Source organism: Truncatella angustata (genome assembly GCF_020726525.1).
Source record: "Truncatella angustata strain MPI-SDFR-AT-0073 chromosome Unknown BKA67scaffold_1, whole genome shotgun sequence".
NCBI classification, from domain to species: domain Eukaryota; kingdom Fungi; phylum Ascomycota; class Sordariomycetes; order Amphisphaeriales; family Sporocadaceae; genus Truncatella; species Truncatella angustata.
Window position 1 is genome coordinate 3,457,397 of NW_025763381.1, and position 17,945 is coordinate 3,475,341.

Sequence of the window (17,945 nt, forward strand, 5' to 3'; positions counted from 1 at the left end):
TGGCAGGTCAAGCAAGTATGCAGGTGAAGTACCTAGGCCTTCCAAAGTATGGACCGATGCAGGTGGGCTGAAGGGTGACGCTCTCGAGGAGGTTTACGCTCAGCGGAGGGCCACAGTGACAGTCCCCCACCAACTTAGCACAAGCTGTACAATGAACCGTGCCTCGGAAGAGGTAGTAATGAAGCGGGAGCGACAGAGGGTCAACCTTGCACCTTCGACGAGGGCAAGCGGCTAGAAAGACCGGGGTTTCATTCGCCTGATCTCTCTACCGGCCCCAGCAGAAGTTGAACCTCGAAGCGCAGAGCAAGATGTTGTCGATGAGGACAGCGCGGGAAGACTTGCGGAGGGTTACGGCCAGTGAGGCCTTTGTGCTGCTCGTTAGGTCTATAAGGATGTTGCTGTTGCTTGACGCAAAAGCGGCCTGGTCGCGCACCGGCGGTGCTTGTTGTGAAAAGCGCCGTCTCTGTAGCCAAGGCTTTGCTCGGTCAGATGACAATGATGGGTTTGATTGTAACTCGTGTAGGGTAGCAATGTAATTGCAGAATGGAAATAGTTGCACACATCAAATTGCGGACGTGATCTCAAGAGATGCCAAGTTAGCTTACTGGGCTTGCGAACGGTAGTAACCTGATGCAGGCACAGACCTGGAAGCTATCTGTCAGTCGAGTCTGAGGTGCTTGTGTTTCCAAGCCTCCCGGTCTGGCGCATCCAAATTTCGGATTCCCGTATGTACTTTTCGGCAGGCTATGTAGCAGACAATGTTCGCAAAGCGAGAACAACAGGCCGCATCAGGGTTATTCCCCGGCGCAGTTAGGAGGGGAAGCTTGGCTACAAGATTTCTCGCTTCCTGATGCTGCTTTCTGAGATGTGCTCCCTGCCTAGCGGCGACAATATGCTGAGGTAACACAGGACAAGCCAACAGTTGGAACACAGAGCAAGGTGGTGGTGTAATCTGACGATGGAAGCAGTTTCCGGGGAATGCAGGTCGATCGTTTGCGGAGATGGTGGCAGAGCGGCGACCCGAGCAGGAGAGCAGCCGGTTTGCAAGAGATAACTTTACAGCAAGATGGTAGGTGGGTGAAGGGGCTCTTGAGATACCCCGGATGTCTGAGGCAGGGTAGGATGCTGCAATCAATACGCAAGTGGGTTTGGTTGAGCCAAAGCCCCAATGATGCAAAGACTTTTAAGGCATCTATCGAAGGTGAGATTCGGGTTTTAGGTAAGGCAGGCAGAGGCAGAATGTATCATGCAAGACGGACGGATTGGGCTGCGAAGTGCTCGGTACCCTGCCCTACTGCACGTCGTACCTCGTGCGTCCTGGCAAGATGAGTGGATGAGAAGTTTCAATTGGGCCCTTCAACCTGGCTGCAGTACCAGTTGGAAGAACTTCGAATGTTGCGAGCGATCTGAGTGCATATCACCAGACCTTCGAGGGAAGTCAGTCCTGAAACCGTACTGGGGGGGAAGCGGCCGCGAGGAAGACTCGAGCCTGTCCGCCAGCGCCCGTAGATACTCCAACTACGTTATCCTAGACGATTGAAGTTGCCCTATGCTCGTTAGATTCAGTCGGCCACTAAGTGACGCCAGTTGAGGCAACCAAGGTTGATGTTGGGTCTGAAAGCCGTTAGGCCCCTTGCAGTCTGCCTGCCTTTGTCTTCCTCCAAAATGCCCTGGAAATTATGGAAGACCCATTGCTTGAGGGAGTACTTACGCGCAATCCGTGCTTGTCGACCTGAAGCAAGCGGGAGCTTTGAAGTCTCCGGATTCAAACCAGATCGGTCACTACTGAGCATATACCACTCCCAGACTAATGTCAAGCCTTCTGGCATTCGATCAGTCGATTCTGAAATTAATTGGACACAAACTCGCCTGATGATCAATTCTATGCGAAAGTACTCAAAAGCCAGAGCTCAGCGATTAATAGCAAGAGAAGCAGTCACGGATTATAGGTCAACAATTTTGAACGTTGCCCCTCCTCTACAGGCAGTCATGGAACAGGTTGATTTTTTTATTCAATGTGGGGTTATATAGTGCCACAACAATCATATGTAATTTTCAAGGAATCAAATATAAAATGGTAGCTGCAATCATGTGATTCCCTCTGTCTAGAGAGCTTGGAGATCCTGCGTCTGCACAGGGAGAGTTACAGACGCGCTGTCGACATTGTGGCACTTGCAGTGAAGGCGGAAACGTCGACGGCAAATAGACATGGATTCGTCTACAGGATAGGTACATGGCTGTGGGGGTTTTCTATGGGAACTTCTGCCAGCGGGCTGCCAAATAGCTTATCAGTTCAAGGCCGACGCGATAAGGGAAACTTTTTTTCAGATCGGTCGTTACGGAGCTTTGTTACTAGCTGGTTGCGATAGCCTCAAGAATTCTGTTTTCTGACATTTCTTCCCGCAACAGACTCTGATGAGTTTGCACACAATTTGTTGAACCAAACCGCCAGTTTGGCAGTTCATCCGCATTCGTCACTTGCCCATCAACTGGTTTGCCACATCCGGCAACCCATTTGCCCGCCATGGCGCCTGCAGCAACGAAGACGGAGTGGGATCACGAATACAACACTTTGCGCCGAGAGAAGCTATTCCGAAACCCACCGCAAGATCACTCGGCATATCCCCTTCTACAGCTCGCTGTGAATCCACACATTGAGTCTTTCGATGCCGTCTTCGAGCCCGACGGTCTGCTAGCACGGGGCCTTGCCGACATTGGCACCAAAGTTTTGCTCGATGGCGACAGCAGAGCTTCCCCTGCTGGGAGGAACCGCCTTCAGCTTCGGTACAGGAGCGTGCATCTACAGAAGTCTCAAGTTCCGCCTGCCAACAAATTTGCACGCAACCGTGAAATCCTGCCAGCCGAGTGCAGAGAAAGGCACGTGTCGTATCGTGGAAAGTTGTCGGCAGCCCTTGAGTATCGAATCAATGGCGGCGATTGGCAAGAGTTTTCCCGAGAGCTTGGTAACCTCCCTATTATGATCAAGGTGAGAGGAGACGGCCACTGTCTGTCTGTAACGGTGTACTGATCTTGTATTAGTCCAAGCACTGCCACCTCAGGAACAACACCCCGGCCCAATTGGTAGCGAGAAAGGAAGAGTCGGAGGAGCTTGGTGGCTACTTCATCGTCAACGGTAACGAGAAGATCATCCGGTTACTTCTTATGAACCGCAGAAACTTTCCATTGGCCATTGACCGTCCAAGTTTCGCGAACCGTGGTCCTTCTTATACTTCAAAGGGTATCATTCTGAGATCCGTTCGACCGGATGAAACCTCGCAAACAAACACACTCCACTACTTGAACGATGGAAACATCACATTCCGTTTCTCATGGAGAAAGGCCGAGTACCTGGTACCCGTTATGATGATTCTCAAGGCCTTGGTCGAGACCAATGATCGAGAAATCTTTGAGGGCCTCGTCGGCTCTCCTGATTCAAAGGGCATCGAGAACACCTTCTTGACTGATCGTGTCGAACTCTTGTTGCGCACGTACAAGTCTTACGGCCTTTACACAAAAGCACAGACTAGAGCCTACCTTGGTGAGAAGTTCAGGCCTGTGTTGGGTGTTTCGGAAACTCTGTCAAACTATGAAGTGGGCACGGAGTTTTTGAGGAAGATAGTGCTTGTTCACCTTGGAAACGTAAATGTTTCAGAAGAGCAAGATTCGGACAAATTCCGACTTTTCCTCCTCATGATTCGCAAACTCTATGCCTTAGTTGCTGGAGACTGCGCTGTCGACAATCCTGATGCAGTTCAAAATCAGGAAATCCTTCTCGGCGGTTTTCTCTACGGTCAAATCTTGAAGGAACGTTTGGATGAGTTGATTTCTGGTGGGCTGAGCTTGGCCTTGCGAGAATACTTCAGAAAGCATCCTGGCAGGACGTTCACGTCACAGGAGTTCCAGGCCGATTTTCCAGCAAAGATCTTTTCCAGGACCACTGAAAACCTGGGTAACATGCTGGAGTATTTTCTGTCGACTGGTAACCTGTCCAGTCCTTCTGGTCTGGATTTGCAGCAAGTTTCTGGGTTTACTGTCGTCGCTGAGAAGCTCAACTTCCTCCGGTTCATCAGTCACTTCCGCATGGTTCACAGAGGCAGCTTCTTCGCCCAATTGAAGACTACAACGGTGCGAAAGCTGCTGCCCGAGTCCTGGGGTTTCCTGTGTCCTGTACATACGCCTGATGGTGCTCCTTGTGGCTTGCTCAACCATCTCGCCCACAAGTGCAAGATCATGACAGAGTCTGTCGATGCTTCCGCCATCCCACAGCTGGCAGCCGAGCTTGGAGTCGTTGACACTTCTTCTGCTGCGACAACTGAGAGTGTTGTCGTGATGCTTAACGGCAAAATCATTGGATGGTGTAAGCCAACAGAGTCTCGAAGAATAGCAGACACCTTCCGTCACTGGAAAGTCGAAGGTTCCCACGGTGTTCCGCTGCATTTGGAGATTGGATTTGTCCCGTCATCCAACGGTGGCACATATCCTGGTATCTTCATGTCTTCCGAGCCAGCCAGGATGATTCGCCCGGCTAAGTATCTTCCTCTGGAGAAAGAGGACTTTGTAGGACCGCTCGAGCAACCATATATGTCAATCGCCTGTACGGAACCAGAAGTTGTCTCCGGTGAATCGACGCATGTCGAGTTTGACCCTACTAACATGTTGTCCATTCTGGCCAATATGACTCCTTTCTCTGATTTCAACCAGTCTCCCAGAAATATGTACCAATGTCAGATGGGTAAACAAACCATGGGAACGCCCGCCACAGCGTTACGATACAGGACCGACAACAAGATGTATCGCCTTCAGACTGGTCAAACGCCGATCGTCAGAGCGCCTCTTCACAACGCCTATGGATTCGATAACTTTCCGAATGGCACAAATGTCGTCGTTGCTGTCATCTCTTATACAGGTTATGATATGGACGACGCCATGATTATCAACAAGTCTGCGCATGAACGTGGATTTGGACACGGTACTATCTACAAAACAAAGAAGATTACTCTAAAGGAAGAAAATCGCACCAAGTCTGCCAAAAATATCACCAAGCTTTTTGGTCATGCGCCAAACACTCTCCAGAAGGGTTGGGAACGTACTCAGCTCGACGAAGATGGTCTACCATTCATTGGACGATGTGTTCAAGAAGGCGATCTTCTTTGTGCATGGCATACAGTTTCCGCTGATTACAGTGGCAACCTAGTAAACCGAGACGGCATCACTCATTACGAAAAGTATAAGGACACTGAGGTAGCTTTCATTGAAGAAGTTCGGGTCATCGGTAGTGAGTCAGGCACCGAGCCAATGCAAACAATCTCGATCAAGCTACGCATTCCTCGTTCCCCAGTCATCGGAGACAAATTCTCGTCTCGTCATGGGCAGAAGGGTGTTTGTTCGCAGAAGTGGCCGACGATCGACATGCCATTTTCCGAGTCCGGCATTCAACCTGATGTCATTATCAACCCACACGCTTTCCCGTCACGAATGACCATCGGTATGTTCGTCGAGTCGTTAGCCGGTAAATCTGGTGCTCTTCATGGCTTGGCACAGGAATCAACACCATTCAGATTTGATGAAGACAACACAGCTGCAGATTATTTCGGTCACCAATTGAAAATGGCGGGATACAACTACCATGGAAACGAGCCTTTGTACTCAGGTATCACGGGCGAAGAATTTGCAGCTGACATCTATATTGGTGTTGTCTATTATCAACGTCTGCGTCACATGGTGAACGACAAGTACCAGGTCAGAACAACAGGCCCCATCGTGCCAACCACTGGCCAGCCTATCAAAGGAAGAAAGCGTGGTGGTGGTATTCGTGTTGGTGAAATGGAGCGAGACGCTTTGTTGGCACACGGTACTGCGTTCCTGCTCCAAGATCGATTGATGAACTGCTCCGACTACTCGCGCTCGTGGATCTGCCGGAAGTGTGGCTCATTCTTGTCAATTCAGCCCACTGTTTCACCATATGTCGGAAAGAGGAAGACTGTTAGCAGCGTTCGATGCAGGAATTGTGCTAAGCGTATCGATGAGTTGGACGATGTTGATATCAGCAAGATTGCTGGCGAGATATGGGAAGATGGACAAGGTAACCAATGGGTTGGTGGCGACCAGACCACACTCGTTGCTGTGCCTGGTGCTTTGAAGTATCTTGACGTAGAGCTCGCGGCTATGGGCATCAAGCTGAAGTATAGAGTCGACCCCAAGGATGCCCCACGCAAAGGGCCACTCGTGCAAACAACATGGGATGCGCTTGGAGCCGGCAAGAAGGCAAACGGCTTACAACCAGCACTGGTTGCAACAGAATAGTGTTTGTAAGACGAAAGTCGCGGAAGCACATGGAGCATTAACGTTAGATGGCGTTCAAAACATAGTGTTTTAATGAGCCTGGATCTCGCATTGACTGGTTTGGGACTTGATAGATGTCAATATAGCTTGTACTGTTGCTAAAAATTGGAAGATTTCAATCTTATTAGAGACAATTTGAGCCTAAGATGAACACTTTCTGCGCTCCCAGTCAGGTCACACTTGTTCTGCGTGTAGCCGTGGCCGTAGATTCAATTTAAACCAAGTGTATCTGGCTGCCGAAAGTCGTGCAACAGCAATTTGACGCCCCCGGAAACTCAAACTGCCATCAATGTGTCCCTGCAGTTAGTGGCGCTAAAGCTCCTCTCAAACTGCTTCCTTCCGAAGCCGTACCCATATCTCGAACACGATGAGATACGATTTGCAGTTCCCGTAGCAACACAATCATGTGTTGGGATGGCATGATTAGAAATTCTTTTTGGCTTCGGATGGTTACGGCGGATGCTGTCGCCACTGACTTAGTTTCTGGTTTTGTTTTAGTATTAACCCATGTTATTCCTCCTTGTAGACAAGTATCGCACCTTCCTATAAGCATTCTGGCACCACTACCGCTTAACACCGAGGCCATCTTCTCTTGATAGGCAGGCACAAGAGCCTGGAAAACTGCCGGTCAAACAGAAATGCCATTGTGTTTCACCCTACTCAATCACCATAATCCAAATCTTTAATTCTCTTTTTGGTGTCGTCCCGGTTCCTGTGCGCACTGCGTACCTCCTCAGCTACCTAGTACTTGCACCTCTAGTGCATCTGGTAGGCTAGGCACTCATTCATGACCTTTTTCTTGTTTTCAATGTCTGACTTGGCACAGACAGCTTGGTCCCCGTCTTGAAATTTACCGGTCCACCACCTTCCATTCACCTCTTTCTTTGGCACTGACCTGCTTCTCCCCCTGCCAAGACTGAATTCTCGCCGCGGTTCGAGCCGTGTACATCACTGAAAGCAGTCTTGTGCACTGCAATCACAAGTACTCCCATCTGAAAGCAGAATTTTGGTCTGATTCATCGCCATGTTGCTTACATGGATTCTCTTTCTCGCCATCTTATCCTTCCATTCGTTGGTGCTGGCCGCTTCCCATAATACACGCCCGACTTACGACTACAACCACAAGGCGGACATCAAATTCGTCTTTCACAAACGTGACATCGACCAAAATAAGACTCGAGATGCTCTAGTAGAACCTATACCGTATAATGGTAGCATACCGCTCCGACTAGAGTTCAGGGAGTTCCAGAAAGATTACGAAGCATGGAATTTGTACCTGCTGGCTCTGAGTTGGATGCAGTGGGCAAATCAGAGTGATCCTGCTTCCTGGTATGCCATTGCTGGTGGGTATATCGCACTCAATGTATCATTTCATAATGGCTGATAAGGACGCAATAGGCATACATGGTGCCCCGTTTGCGGATTACGGTGGTGTCAAGGCATTACCTGGTCTCAAATCAAATGGATATTGCACCCATGTCTCTGTCCTATTTCCTCCATGGCATCGACCTTACTTGGCTCTGTACGAGGTAAGATACGATCCTTGGTTGTGTCAGGCTATCCACCTGATACATTCCGCGATTTGTACTGAAGCTAATATGGCTTTAGCAAACCATCTCCGGAATAGTCAAGATGATCGCAGCATGGTATCCCGATGGCAGACGTAGTGCCTTCCAGAAAGCGGCCGAAGACTTCCGTATCCCATATTGGGACTGGGCTATGAAGCCTCCCAATGGAACAAGCGTCTTTCCACTCGCAGTTGGGGGGTCCTCAGAAGTAGAAGTCGATGGACCAAATGGAAAACAGAACATCAGTAATCCCCTCTTTAGCTACACCTTCAAACCGTTAGATCCTGATATTTTCGAAGAGTATCCCGTAAGATGAGCCAGACTCAAAATATCAATTCATTTTGTTAACCTATAAATAGTTCATGTACTGGACCGAGACGAAGCGGAGACCAACACCCATGCAGGCGATCAATGCCACCTCGGACAACGGTTGGGTAGCTCAGAACTTCGACAAAGACCTGCCAAATATACAACAGCGACTTTATGCCCTCTTTGCCAATTCCGGGAATTATAGCAATTGGAGCAACGAGGCATGGATTCCAGACGGGAGCAATTCCAGTCTCGACTCCATCGAATCTCTCCACGACACGGTTCATTTGACTTCCGGCGGAAATTTTGGTCACATGTCTATCATAGCCTACTCTTCGTTCGATCCCGTATTCTTCCTACATCATGCAAATGTCGATAGATTGTTTGCAATGTGGCAGGTTGTTTACAACGAGTCATGGATTGAGCCGACAAAGGCTATTCTGCCTACACGGACTATCAGTGCCGGCGACAATCAGACTTCGCTGACAGATTTGACACCATTCTTCTACAACGAAACCCATTTCTGGAATTCCGATCAGGTCCGTGACCATAAGATTTTTGGCTACAGCTATGCAGATGTCGTTGGCGGAAACCGCAGCGAGGTGATTGCCGCCATCAACAGGCTCTACACAGATTATAGTCCCGCCACAATGCATTTCCTAACCAAGCGTGACTCTAGCACAAAAATTGGTACTGCCAGTACACATATGGGGCGGCAAGGTTTCATGGAATCAATCGTCAGAAATGGCACATATCAAGAATACACAGCAAATATCCGTGTGAACAAGTTCACGCTTGGTGCGTCTTTCAGTATTCACTTTTTCTTCGGCGAAATTCCTTTGTTTCCAGAAAATTGGGAACTTGCAAGCACCAAGATCGGATCTTTTGGTGTTTTTGCAGGTGGCCACGCACACGGCATGGAAGCTTTGCATATTGGAGGGACAGTACCGCTGACTTCAGCACTTGTCGACTTGGTGTCTGTGGGAAGACTCTCTAACCTGGAAACTGAGGTCGTCGAGCCATATTTACGCGAGAATCTTAGATTCACCGTTATGCACATCAACGGGACAGCAGTAGATCCTAATGCCGTCGACAATCTGCATATAAGTGTTGTGTGCTCTGCAGTTCAAACACCATATACCAATACGGAGCTGGCAAGCTGGGATGGAACGAAAACACTCTTCACGATACACTGATCAATGGTTCTGCGCAAGTGAAGGATATACTCACACATCTTTGTTTGGTGTCATTTTTCATTTGGTACATTGCGTTGGAGGTATGGTGTACTCATTTGATGGTTGCAGATACCCATAGACCTGGCGTTTGGGAACTAATGGTAATCACTCTTCGACATGTTTCAGTCAACTCAATCTTTATACATAGATTTACTGAAAGCTGCGAAATAATACATGCCTCACATGAGACTGAGCATAACACCCCATATTGCACATCCTTATGATCATAATACCCCATATTGCACATCCTTATGATCATACCAAGTTGTTTTCCGACCTGTCGACAACAATGGTTCAAAACAAGGGCTGGACCCAGTTGCACCTGCTTTATGACATCTGGCACTGTGTATCAGCCATGGGAAATGTTTATATCGTGATACAAGAAGAGATTTCGTACAACAACTATAGACGGGATATAGTTTGAAGTAGGGCCAATAAATAAGTTCCTTTCCCTATATATAATGAAATCAATCGGAATCCTCACTGGATGGTCTTGTGGTATGCAAATCTAGATGAGGCTAGGGCTATACATGTTGCGTAAGACTGCAGTCAATTACAGCCCTAATTGTTCCAAGAAATATTGGCTTCAATTTTGGTCAGGCCGTTCTGGATGATATAGAAGTAGGATAGTTGAGACGTGATGGATCTGAGAGGGGGAAGGGGAGGATCAAATCAGTCTTTGATTTGAAGACGAATTGATGTGCACCGTGTTTCATGTGCGGATTACGCATAGTGGCAGCTATGGACACAGCCTTGAGCAAGTGATACGTGCGCAAGCTCGCATGAATGTAACCTTAGCTCATTGCCGGTGAAATTTCATGTTCATGATAGAAGCAGCAGACAGGGAGTCTTGAATTCTGCCAGGAATTTCATGATTGGCGATACAAGACCCACTGATAGAGCAATGGGTAGGAGCCAGTAATCGCAAGGGTCTATCGATAAGACCCTCTGCCCCTGTGCCTGATACCTGCAGACCTGCTTGGCCTCTAAAACCGTGATAGAGATCATCGCAAGGTCTCTTGGACGATCATGGAGCCAAGCTTTCATAAAGCACATCACAAATTGACGGTAAGAAAGATCGAACTCGAATTGGACAAGTTCGTGTCCTGTCGAATCCAGACATTACTGGTTGCATAGAGGGCACTGTGGGGACTCGGCTGAGCAATTAACATAGTACCCAGTTATGAAGCACGGCGTAGTTTAACCGGATTCATATGCAGCATATGGAAAAATTTCGGGGCCTTTTCTTTGAATATAATTATATAGGCATATAGTAGAGCTAATAAGGGATATGCAAGACGCCAGGAGGGGCAAAGATACGGTTGTCGCACGAGCAGTCCTCACACCTTCCCAAAGTGTGCCAGCTGCGAGAAGGCCGAGGCTGAGTACTAGAGAGCCAATATTCTTTGTCAGTGGGTGTGCTCAAACATTGTCTTGGGATCAAGTTGTTGTGCAAACACTGAATGCCTCTTGGATCAAGCGAAATTCGAACCTTGTATTTGCGTTCCAGGGTGGTTCTCTAGAAAATCGTGTTCTACCAACCAGCACGGAACCAGTTCTGAATTACTGGCCGTCTGAGAAGGAGAATGCGACGCTCAGGAAGAGACATGCATGCAGCTTGGTGGAGTCGCGATAACCAATTCTCAAAACACCAAGTCCCAAATGCGGAAACACTGCATATTCTAGTGGGGTTGCAGAGAGTGACAATGTCGAAGATTTCCAGACAATACAATTGCAAACAATACATGCAGCCAGCCTCGCACGATCCGATGTTTTGCATGTTTGTTTGTTTTGTTCATTGGCAGTGACAGTCTGGACTTTGCACCGATAGAGAGTTGCTGGGACCACAAGCGGGCGCCATCAACGGCTCCCGCGTTACGGTCAGACGCCGGGCCATTGCTATATTAGATTAAGCTCAGCATCACCATGCCAGGTACGGTCTGCATGTAATGGGTCGCAACTGTGGCTGCAGGGTGAGCACCGGAAGACTCGGTGATTGGTGCTGATAACCAGAGCCTGGCGGAGATGAGGCCACAGGCTTCAGAAGCTGAGACTACCACGTTGGCTGTCTTCCCCGCGGACCCTCAATGACCTCAAACTGTAGGAAAAAGAAAGGAAAGAAAGCTTACCTCCACAAGATCAGCATCAGGGTTTTGATGTTCTCACATCCCTCAGGGAAGATCTGCAAGAATGCAGATGGTGGCCAGAACTGCATTCATTGTATGTCTGTGTGTGTTGATACTCACAATCACCTTGAGAGTTGCTCGTGCGAAACCCCCACGTAAAGCTACTGACAAATAGGATACTAACCGACTACCCTTATCTTTTATGCTCACACGAACGACCCCTACACAATTGCTTGGATTGGATTGCAATTATTCGCGCATTAACTCTCAGCAGTAAGGGCGACTTGCTTTTTAATTATGAGATCCGACCACGACAAGGTATTGCCGATACGAATCGCTCGCAGGCATTGCCAAGCCGGCTTTTTGTCTCCATATTCGGCAACCTCCAGCCATGCCAGGGCTGTTAATATCCAGCCCAACGGTCGACAGGGCTAGTCAACTATGCCCCTTTCATATCCAGTGTCCCCACGAAACGACTCTCTACTTACATCTTGCATTTACTCTATTGCTTCAACCCTTGTTTGGCCACGGGCGATTGGGCGAACCCCTGTGCAACCTAGTGAAGTCCACAGTTTTGTGATGCTGCTGCTTTCGACCAAGTGCAGAGAGTATGGAAAGGGAACCGAGTCAGACAATCTCCTGGCGTAAAGCTTCCGCAGGGGTCTTATTGGAGTACTATTGATGATCGCTACGGTAGGGATACACGATCACCAAGATACATAATCATCTGCGGGTAGGAGGTCTAGAAGGTGTGGAACTCTCCTTCTTTGACTTTCGTCTCTCTCTTCGTTTCATCCAAGGCCGTATCGACTACCCACCATCACACTTCTTCAGGTGGCGCGCAACGTTTTCCATGATTTAATGATAAGCCCCACGAACACTTGTGCAACGAGAATTGCTTCTGGCTGTGACTAACAGCTGCAATCCCTTCGGTGTGTGCGCCACCACGCTTGTGGTGACTGGATCCTAGCTGCACAACCTCCCGTCACTCTTGTATCATATTTCAACTTTGGAGGACCTACTTTGAATCGGAGTCAACTTTCTAGTAGTCTTCGACGCTCACCATACCAACTGTCTGCTCATTTCTCCAGGGGAGCTTCGTCACGATGGTCGTCGTCAATGGAATCGATCTCGATGAGTACTACATCATCAAGGTGCCCTACAATGGCACAGGCGAGGCAGGTGGGGATCCCGTAACTGATAACCTAAACATCTGGTATGAAACGGGTGATATTGCCTGGATGATCACGGCTACTGCTCTTGTCTTGCTTATGATCCCAGGTGTCGGGTGGGTACAAACTACAATGTCTCTCGTCGGCTTAGATGCATTAACACAGTTTGCACAGGTTCTTCTACTCTGGTCTAGCGCGAAGAAAGTCGGCACTGTCGCTTATATGGCTGTCAATCATGGCCGCGGCCGTAACATCATTTCAATGGTTTTTCTGGGGATACTCTTTGACCTTTTCACACACTGCTGGCAGTTTTATAGGAGATATGGCCAACTTCGGTTTCAAGGATGTTCTGGCTCAGCCTTCAGTAGGGTCCTCTCGCATCCCCGATTTGCTATTTGCAGTCTATCAAGGCATGTTTTCAGCCATCACCGTGGCCCTTGCAACTGGAGCTGTCGCCGAGCGTGGCCGTATGCTTCCTTGCGTCATCTTCATGTTCATCTGGGCAACCTTGATCTACGATCCTATCGCATGCTGGACATGGAACCCAAGCGGCTGGTCAAACAGGATGGGTGGGCTTGACTTTGCCGGTGGTACTCCTGTGCACATCGCTTCCGGCTGTGCAGCACTAGCATACTCCATGATGCTTGGAAAGCGCCGCGGCCACGGAACCCACGAGCTCAACTATCGGCCACACAACGTCACGCATATCATCATCGGAACAGTGTTTATGTGGGTTGGATGGTTTGGCTTTAATGCCGGTTCCGCCCTGTCTGCCAATATGCGTGCTATCATCGCAGCTGTTGTCACGAACCTGGCTGCCTGCGTTGGTGGCATGACCTGGTGCGTTCTCGATTACAGGCTCGAGAAGAAGTGGTCTGCTGTCGGGTTCTGCTCCGGCGTTATTGCTGGCCTTGTTGCGATCACCCCGGGCTCAGGTAAGCAGACGGCCTTGGAGAAATATGAAGACGTGCCTGCTGACTTGATTAGGTTATGTACCGGTCTGGGCCGCTGTGCCTTACGGAGTGCTGGGTGCGGCGTTCGCGAACTATGCCACGAAGCTCAAATTCCTCCTCGGAGTCGATGATGCTCTTGACATCTTCGCAGTGCACGCAGTTGGCGGTCTCGTCGGCAACGTCTGCACCGCCTTCTTCGCTAGCAAGGCTGTCGCCCATCTTGATAACGTCCAAGTCATCAATGGAGGCTGGTTGGATCACAACTGGGTTCAGTTGGGCTATCAACTGGCGGACTCTGTTGTCGGCGGTACCTACTCCTTCGTCGGAACTACACTGATTCTCTTCATCCTGAATATGATCCCTGGTCTACGGCTACGCACTCGCGAGGATGCCGAGATTCTCGGAATCGACGATGCTGAGATCGGCGAGTTTGCATACGACTACGTCGAGTTGACGAGAGAAGTGTTGAATGACGTGGACGAAGCAGGGAGTCGGTATTCGCGCGACCTGAACCCATTCGATCCGCGGGACATGAAGAACAACAATAGCATACCATTGGTGGACACGAGAATCTATGCGGGCAACTCTAGGCACGACACGGGATCACATGCTCGCTAGGTTCCCAATGTACCTTGATGGCGTATGTATATTAGACTTTCGAATACCACTTGTTTATTCCACGAGAGCTACCACCGAGCCGGGACGTTCTGATGTGATGAGCCTGCGCCGTACAATATGTTGAAGACTGCGCCCTCTTGTAGACGGGACCGTGTAGAGGAAATGGAGGTCTGTGGCGCTACGATTCGCTTGGCATGATGTATCTCGACGTACGAGCCCGGGGATCGACAATGCTGCAAGCACCATAGAGATTGGCGGTGATGGGGGAGTTGGAATCAAGGTGCTGGGGGCTCTCAATACTCTCAGAAAGAGCTGAAGAGCTCTGACATAGCAGGTTGGCGGCGTGAGATGTATCTATCTCGCAGTGATATTGTCCACGTGCGAGACCGGCGATGTCACAACATACCCGCGTAGACACCCTGAAACGGAGCGATAGCAGGACGGGAAGAAGGATGTCGTGCTCAGTTTACGTTAGACTAAATGAGATTGGAACTAGCCTAGAGACAGGGGAAACAATTGGTAGAGGTTACTCAATCACCATGGACACGACCCAGATCCGTGTAAATGCTACGCAATGCACACCAGAAATCACCGGTCACAATTTATGGGAGCGTGGATCACAATCTAGGATAGTAAATGCTTGATGGTATTTTACCATTGTACCATCACATCTTGGTGGCCGGCTCAATGACTATCAAACCTAAGAAACCATAGCCCTAGTAACAGAGCTTGACGCCACTATGACCAGCGCGTCCAATCCCGTAATCCTGTATCGACTATGACACATCGGACGTGTATCCAATGCTCTAGATATTCCTTTCGTGTGGTTCTAGCCACGGAACCCCAAGGATGTCCCAAATCTTGCGTTCATCCCTGGCTTCTACTAGCACACCATCATTGGTCTTTTTTCGATGGCTGTCTCGTATGACACCCTGGAATAAGCCTTTGTGGCTCAAATTGAATCCCTTTTTGTTGGCCAACAGGCGTATGCTTCTGTTCAGCAGATCGTTGCCAGTAAAGTAAATCATGGCGGCGCCCAGCTCCGTCTCCGGGACAAGCAGGAAATCAATACGTCGCCAGATAGGCTTGTAGCCTGCCTTATTTCTGGGGAAGTCACTTTCTGGAAGAACACAACAGCCATGCCACTTGTTTCCGTCCTCAGATCTGGATGTTGCCAGGCCGGCAGTCAGGAAGCCCTTGTCAGTTAGTCGCTTGATAAGTTTGCGGAAGAAGGGATCAAGGTCAGCAGTAGTTTTCGTCCCCTTCCTCGTGACAATGAAGTCTATATCGCCTGAGGTCATCTGACCACGGCGATAGCTGCCTCCAACGATAAACTCAACCAGAGGATCAATCCCTCGTGCAGTCCGCATCACACACACTCCCAACGCTTCCACCTCGACCCGTGGGATACGCGTGTTAAGGTCATCGAAGTGCTCGATTCCTAGCCGTTGGTATTTGGTGGGTTTCGCCTTCTCGAGTACCTCTTGGAGCGTGCGGAGACCTTGACTTATCCAGTCGCTTGCCGTTGTATGCCCAACACCATAGACATTTAAAAAGAGCTCACGGACTGCATTATTTGGGTCCTTTTGTAGCTCTTCGAGTTCTCGACATCTACCATTCTTGGCAATTTCCACAATCTTGTCGGCAATTTTGCCTCCAATTCCTGAAATTTCTCTCGCTTCCTCCGCAGTTGTGATGATTGTCGTGCGTTGCCGTAGGCTGTGAACCGCTTTCCGGTAGTTGTTTATTCGAAAACTGTCTTCGTCACAAGTTTTATGGCGATCCCAGTGATCGGCCAATTGCTGAAGTATGGAAATGGCCTTGGCGTTTGGGTTGTTGGAGTCATCACCAAGATGGCCTCCCTTCATACAGGCAAAATTGTCTTGCCAGTTTTCACTCTTTGATCTTGCGCTTTTAGTTTTGCTTTTTTTTCTCTGCTTACGCTCTTCTTCCGAGCTCAGTTCATTGCCATCCCATGTAGGAGGAGCTGTAGCAACAGGTCCAACTGGCAAAGGCGGTTGGTTCACTTCGACCCCGACCTCACCGTAGCCGTCGACACCAGCTTCCGGATTCTCTTTACAGTACTTGATCAACTGGGAAAACTCATATTCGACGGAAGTTTGTGTTGATTTCTCAGCGACGGAGGTCGCGAGCTTTGTAGGTTCGTTCCCATCGGCGCATAGGATGGTTTCTTCGACGCTGGCAATGGCGGGACCCGGACCACCCAATCTTGACTCCGATATCGCCTGATCTGATGACGTCTGGGTGCTTATTTGTGTAGAGTTGTAGCTTCGCGGCGGTGTTGTAGTAGATACGACATGATTTCTTCGAGGCCGACTCGTGGGCTCCTTAAGCTTCAGTGAGTTATCCTGAGATAGATGTTGCGCTCCTTCTGCTTTCTTGGATATTTTGGGGTGTCCCGGCACTCGGTATAATTCCAGAGCCGTGTTGAGAATCATCTTACTGCCGATGCACTCGCCTGGCCAGCGATCATTGATAACTATCTTGTCGGTCGATCCAGGGCTTTCCGCCAGGATCATCTCCATGTCCGCGTATTTGAGGTCGGCATCTACAATCACATGGGTTGCTTCGTCTAGGTCTCGAACCCAGGTCGCTCCATGTTCACGTGCTGTGTTGATCCGGTGCTTTCGGACAGCATTGGTGTCATTATTTGGGTAATAGAAGAACGACATACCCTTGAACCACTGAGGCTTGTCGGGCCGCTTGCGCTTTGCCATGTTGGTAGTTGGTGAATCTTCAACTGGTGGCGGTGATGAACAGACAGCCCGTTCTGATTGTGGTTGAACAACTAGTATGCCTGGCTGGCTTGCTGATTTTCTTGTCGAGTCCGACGTGTTTTCAACGTGAAAGGCTGACCCAGAAACAGATGTAACGCGATGTTGACTTGGCGGCAACCTCCTAGGTAGCTGCTGTGGTGTATCTTCGATGACGATCACTTCTGGACGGCGATTCGTTGGTTGCTTGGGGGAAGTGACAATCGAATCAGATGCTGTCCTCCTATGAGCAACGCCTAGTGAGTTGCCGATGCCCCCAAAGGTTGATCGCAGTTTGATTCCTGGTCTTTTCAAGGCAAGTCGCGCATATGCTTTACACTTTGCTCGATGCTCGGTCTCCTCAGAGGCAACGACCTCGTCATCGTCTTCTGTATCTCGCAGGCTTTCGAGGGTGCCGAACAGCGCAATCTTGTCTTTTAAGTCTGGATTCATGTTTGCAGGAATTGATGCATGTTTGTACACAAGGTCCGAGACAGAGGACACAGAGGCATCATCTGCTTACACCTTTGTCGGCCAGTCTCAGTTATCTCAGGGGGACGATTCCTCGGGTCTAAATAAAGTGCTTCATATTAAGTTAAGCGGACGAAGATTGGACCACGCAGGTCGAACAACAGAGCGTATTTTACTCGGAAGACATCCGTTCCAAGCAGCTCAGAGCTCTTCGCTGCCTGTTCTTTACACACACTGGTAACAATTTAATTGAGACCAGCGCGACAACCTTGGTGCAAGAAGATTTGAAGTGGGGGATGATTTATATTCGGTAGATACAGCTGGCATTTGATGAGACAGGCACCACGGAAGGCAACACTGGTGTGGCGATCCAGTCA

At 49.3% G+C, this 17,945-nt stretch overlaps 4 protein-coding genes across 4 annotated transcripts; 3 read left to right on the forward strand and 1 right to left on the reverse strand.

Annotated features, from left to right (window-relative positions):
- Window positions 1–2,279: 2,279 nt before the first annotated feature.
- Window positions 2,280–6,480, forward strand: BKA67DRAFT_33538 (RNA polymerase Rpb2). Its single transcript, XM_046096262.1, has 2 exons — window positions 2,280–2,986; window positions 3,040–6,480. Exons 1-2 carry the CDS (start codon window positions 2,525–2,527, stop codon window positions 6,301–6,303), a joined length of 3,726 nt encoding a protein of 1,241 aa, XP_045964075.1. The 5' UTR covers window positions 2,280–2,524; the 3' UTR covers window positions 6,304–6,480.
- An 886-nt stretch (window positions 6,481–7,366) lies between these two features.
- Window positions 7,367–9,528, forward strand: BKA67DRAFT_686405 (common central domain of tyrosinase-domain-containing protein; the record flags this gene model as incomplete). The annotated part of the gene is made up of 4 exons (XM_046109026.1): window positions 7,367–7,685; window positions 7,741–7,871; window positions 7,951–8,217; window positions 8,270–9,528. 4 exons carry the CDS (start codon window positions 7,367–7,369, stop codon window positions 9,413–9,415), a joined length of 1,863 nt encoding a protein of 620 aa, XP_045964076.1. The 3' UTR covers window positions 9,416–9,528.
- Window positions 9,529–12,457: 2,929 nt separating this feature from the next.
- BKA67DRAFT_33787 (ammonium transporter) lies at window positions 12,458–14,519 on the forward strand. The gene is made up of 3 exons (XM_046096272.1): window positions 12,458–12,868; window positions 12,927–13,687; window positions 13,740–14,519. The coding sequence occupies exons 1-3, from the start codon at window positions 12,687–12,689 to the stop codon at window positions 14,321–14,323; spliced, it is 1,527 nt and encodes a 508-aa protein (XP_045964077.1). The 5' UTR covers window positions 12,458–12,686; the 3' UTR covers window positions 14,324–14,519.
- Window positions 14,520–15,129: 610 nt separating this feature from the next.
- BKA67DRAFT_530069 (uncharacterized protein) lies at window positions 15,130–17,550 on the reverse strand (the record flags this gene model as incomplete). The annotated part of the gene is made up of 1 exon (XM_046099183.1): window positions 15,130–17,550. The coding sequence occupies one exon, from the start codon at window positions 17,548–17,550 to the stop codon at window positions 15,130–15,132; it is 2,421 nt and encodes an 806-aa protein (XP_045964078.1).
- Window positions 17,551–17,945: the final 395 nt, after the last annotated feature.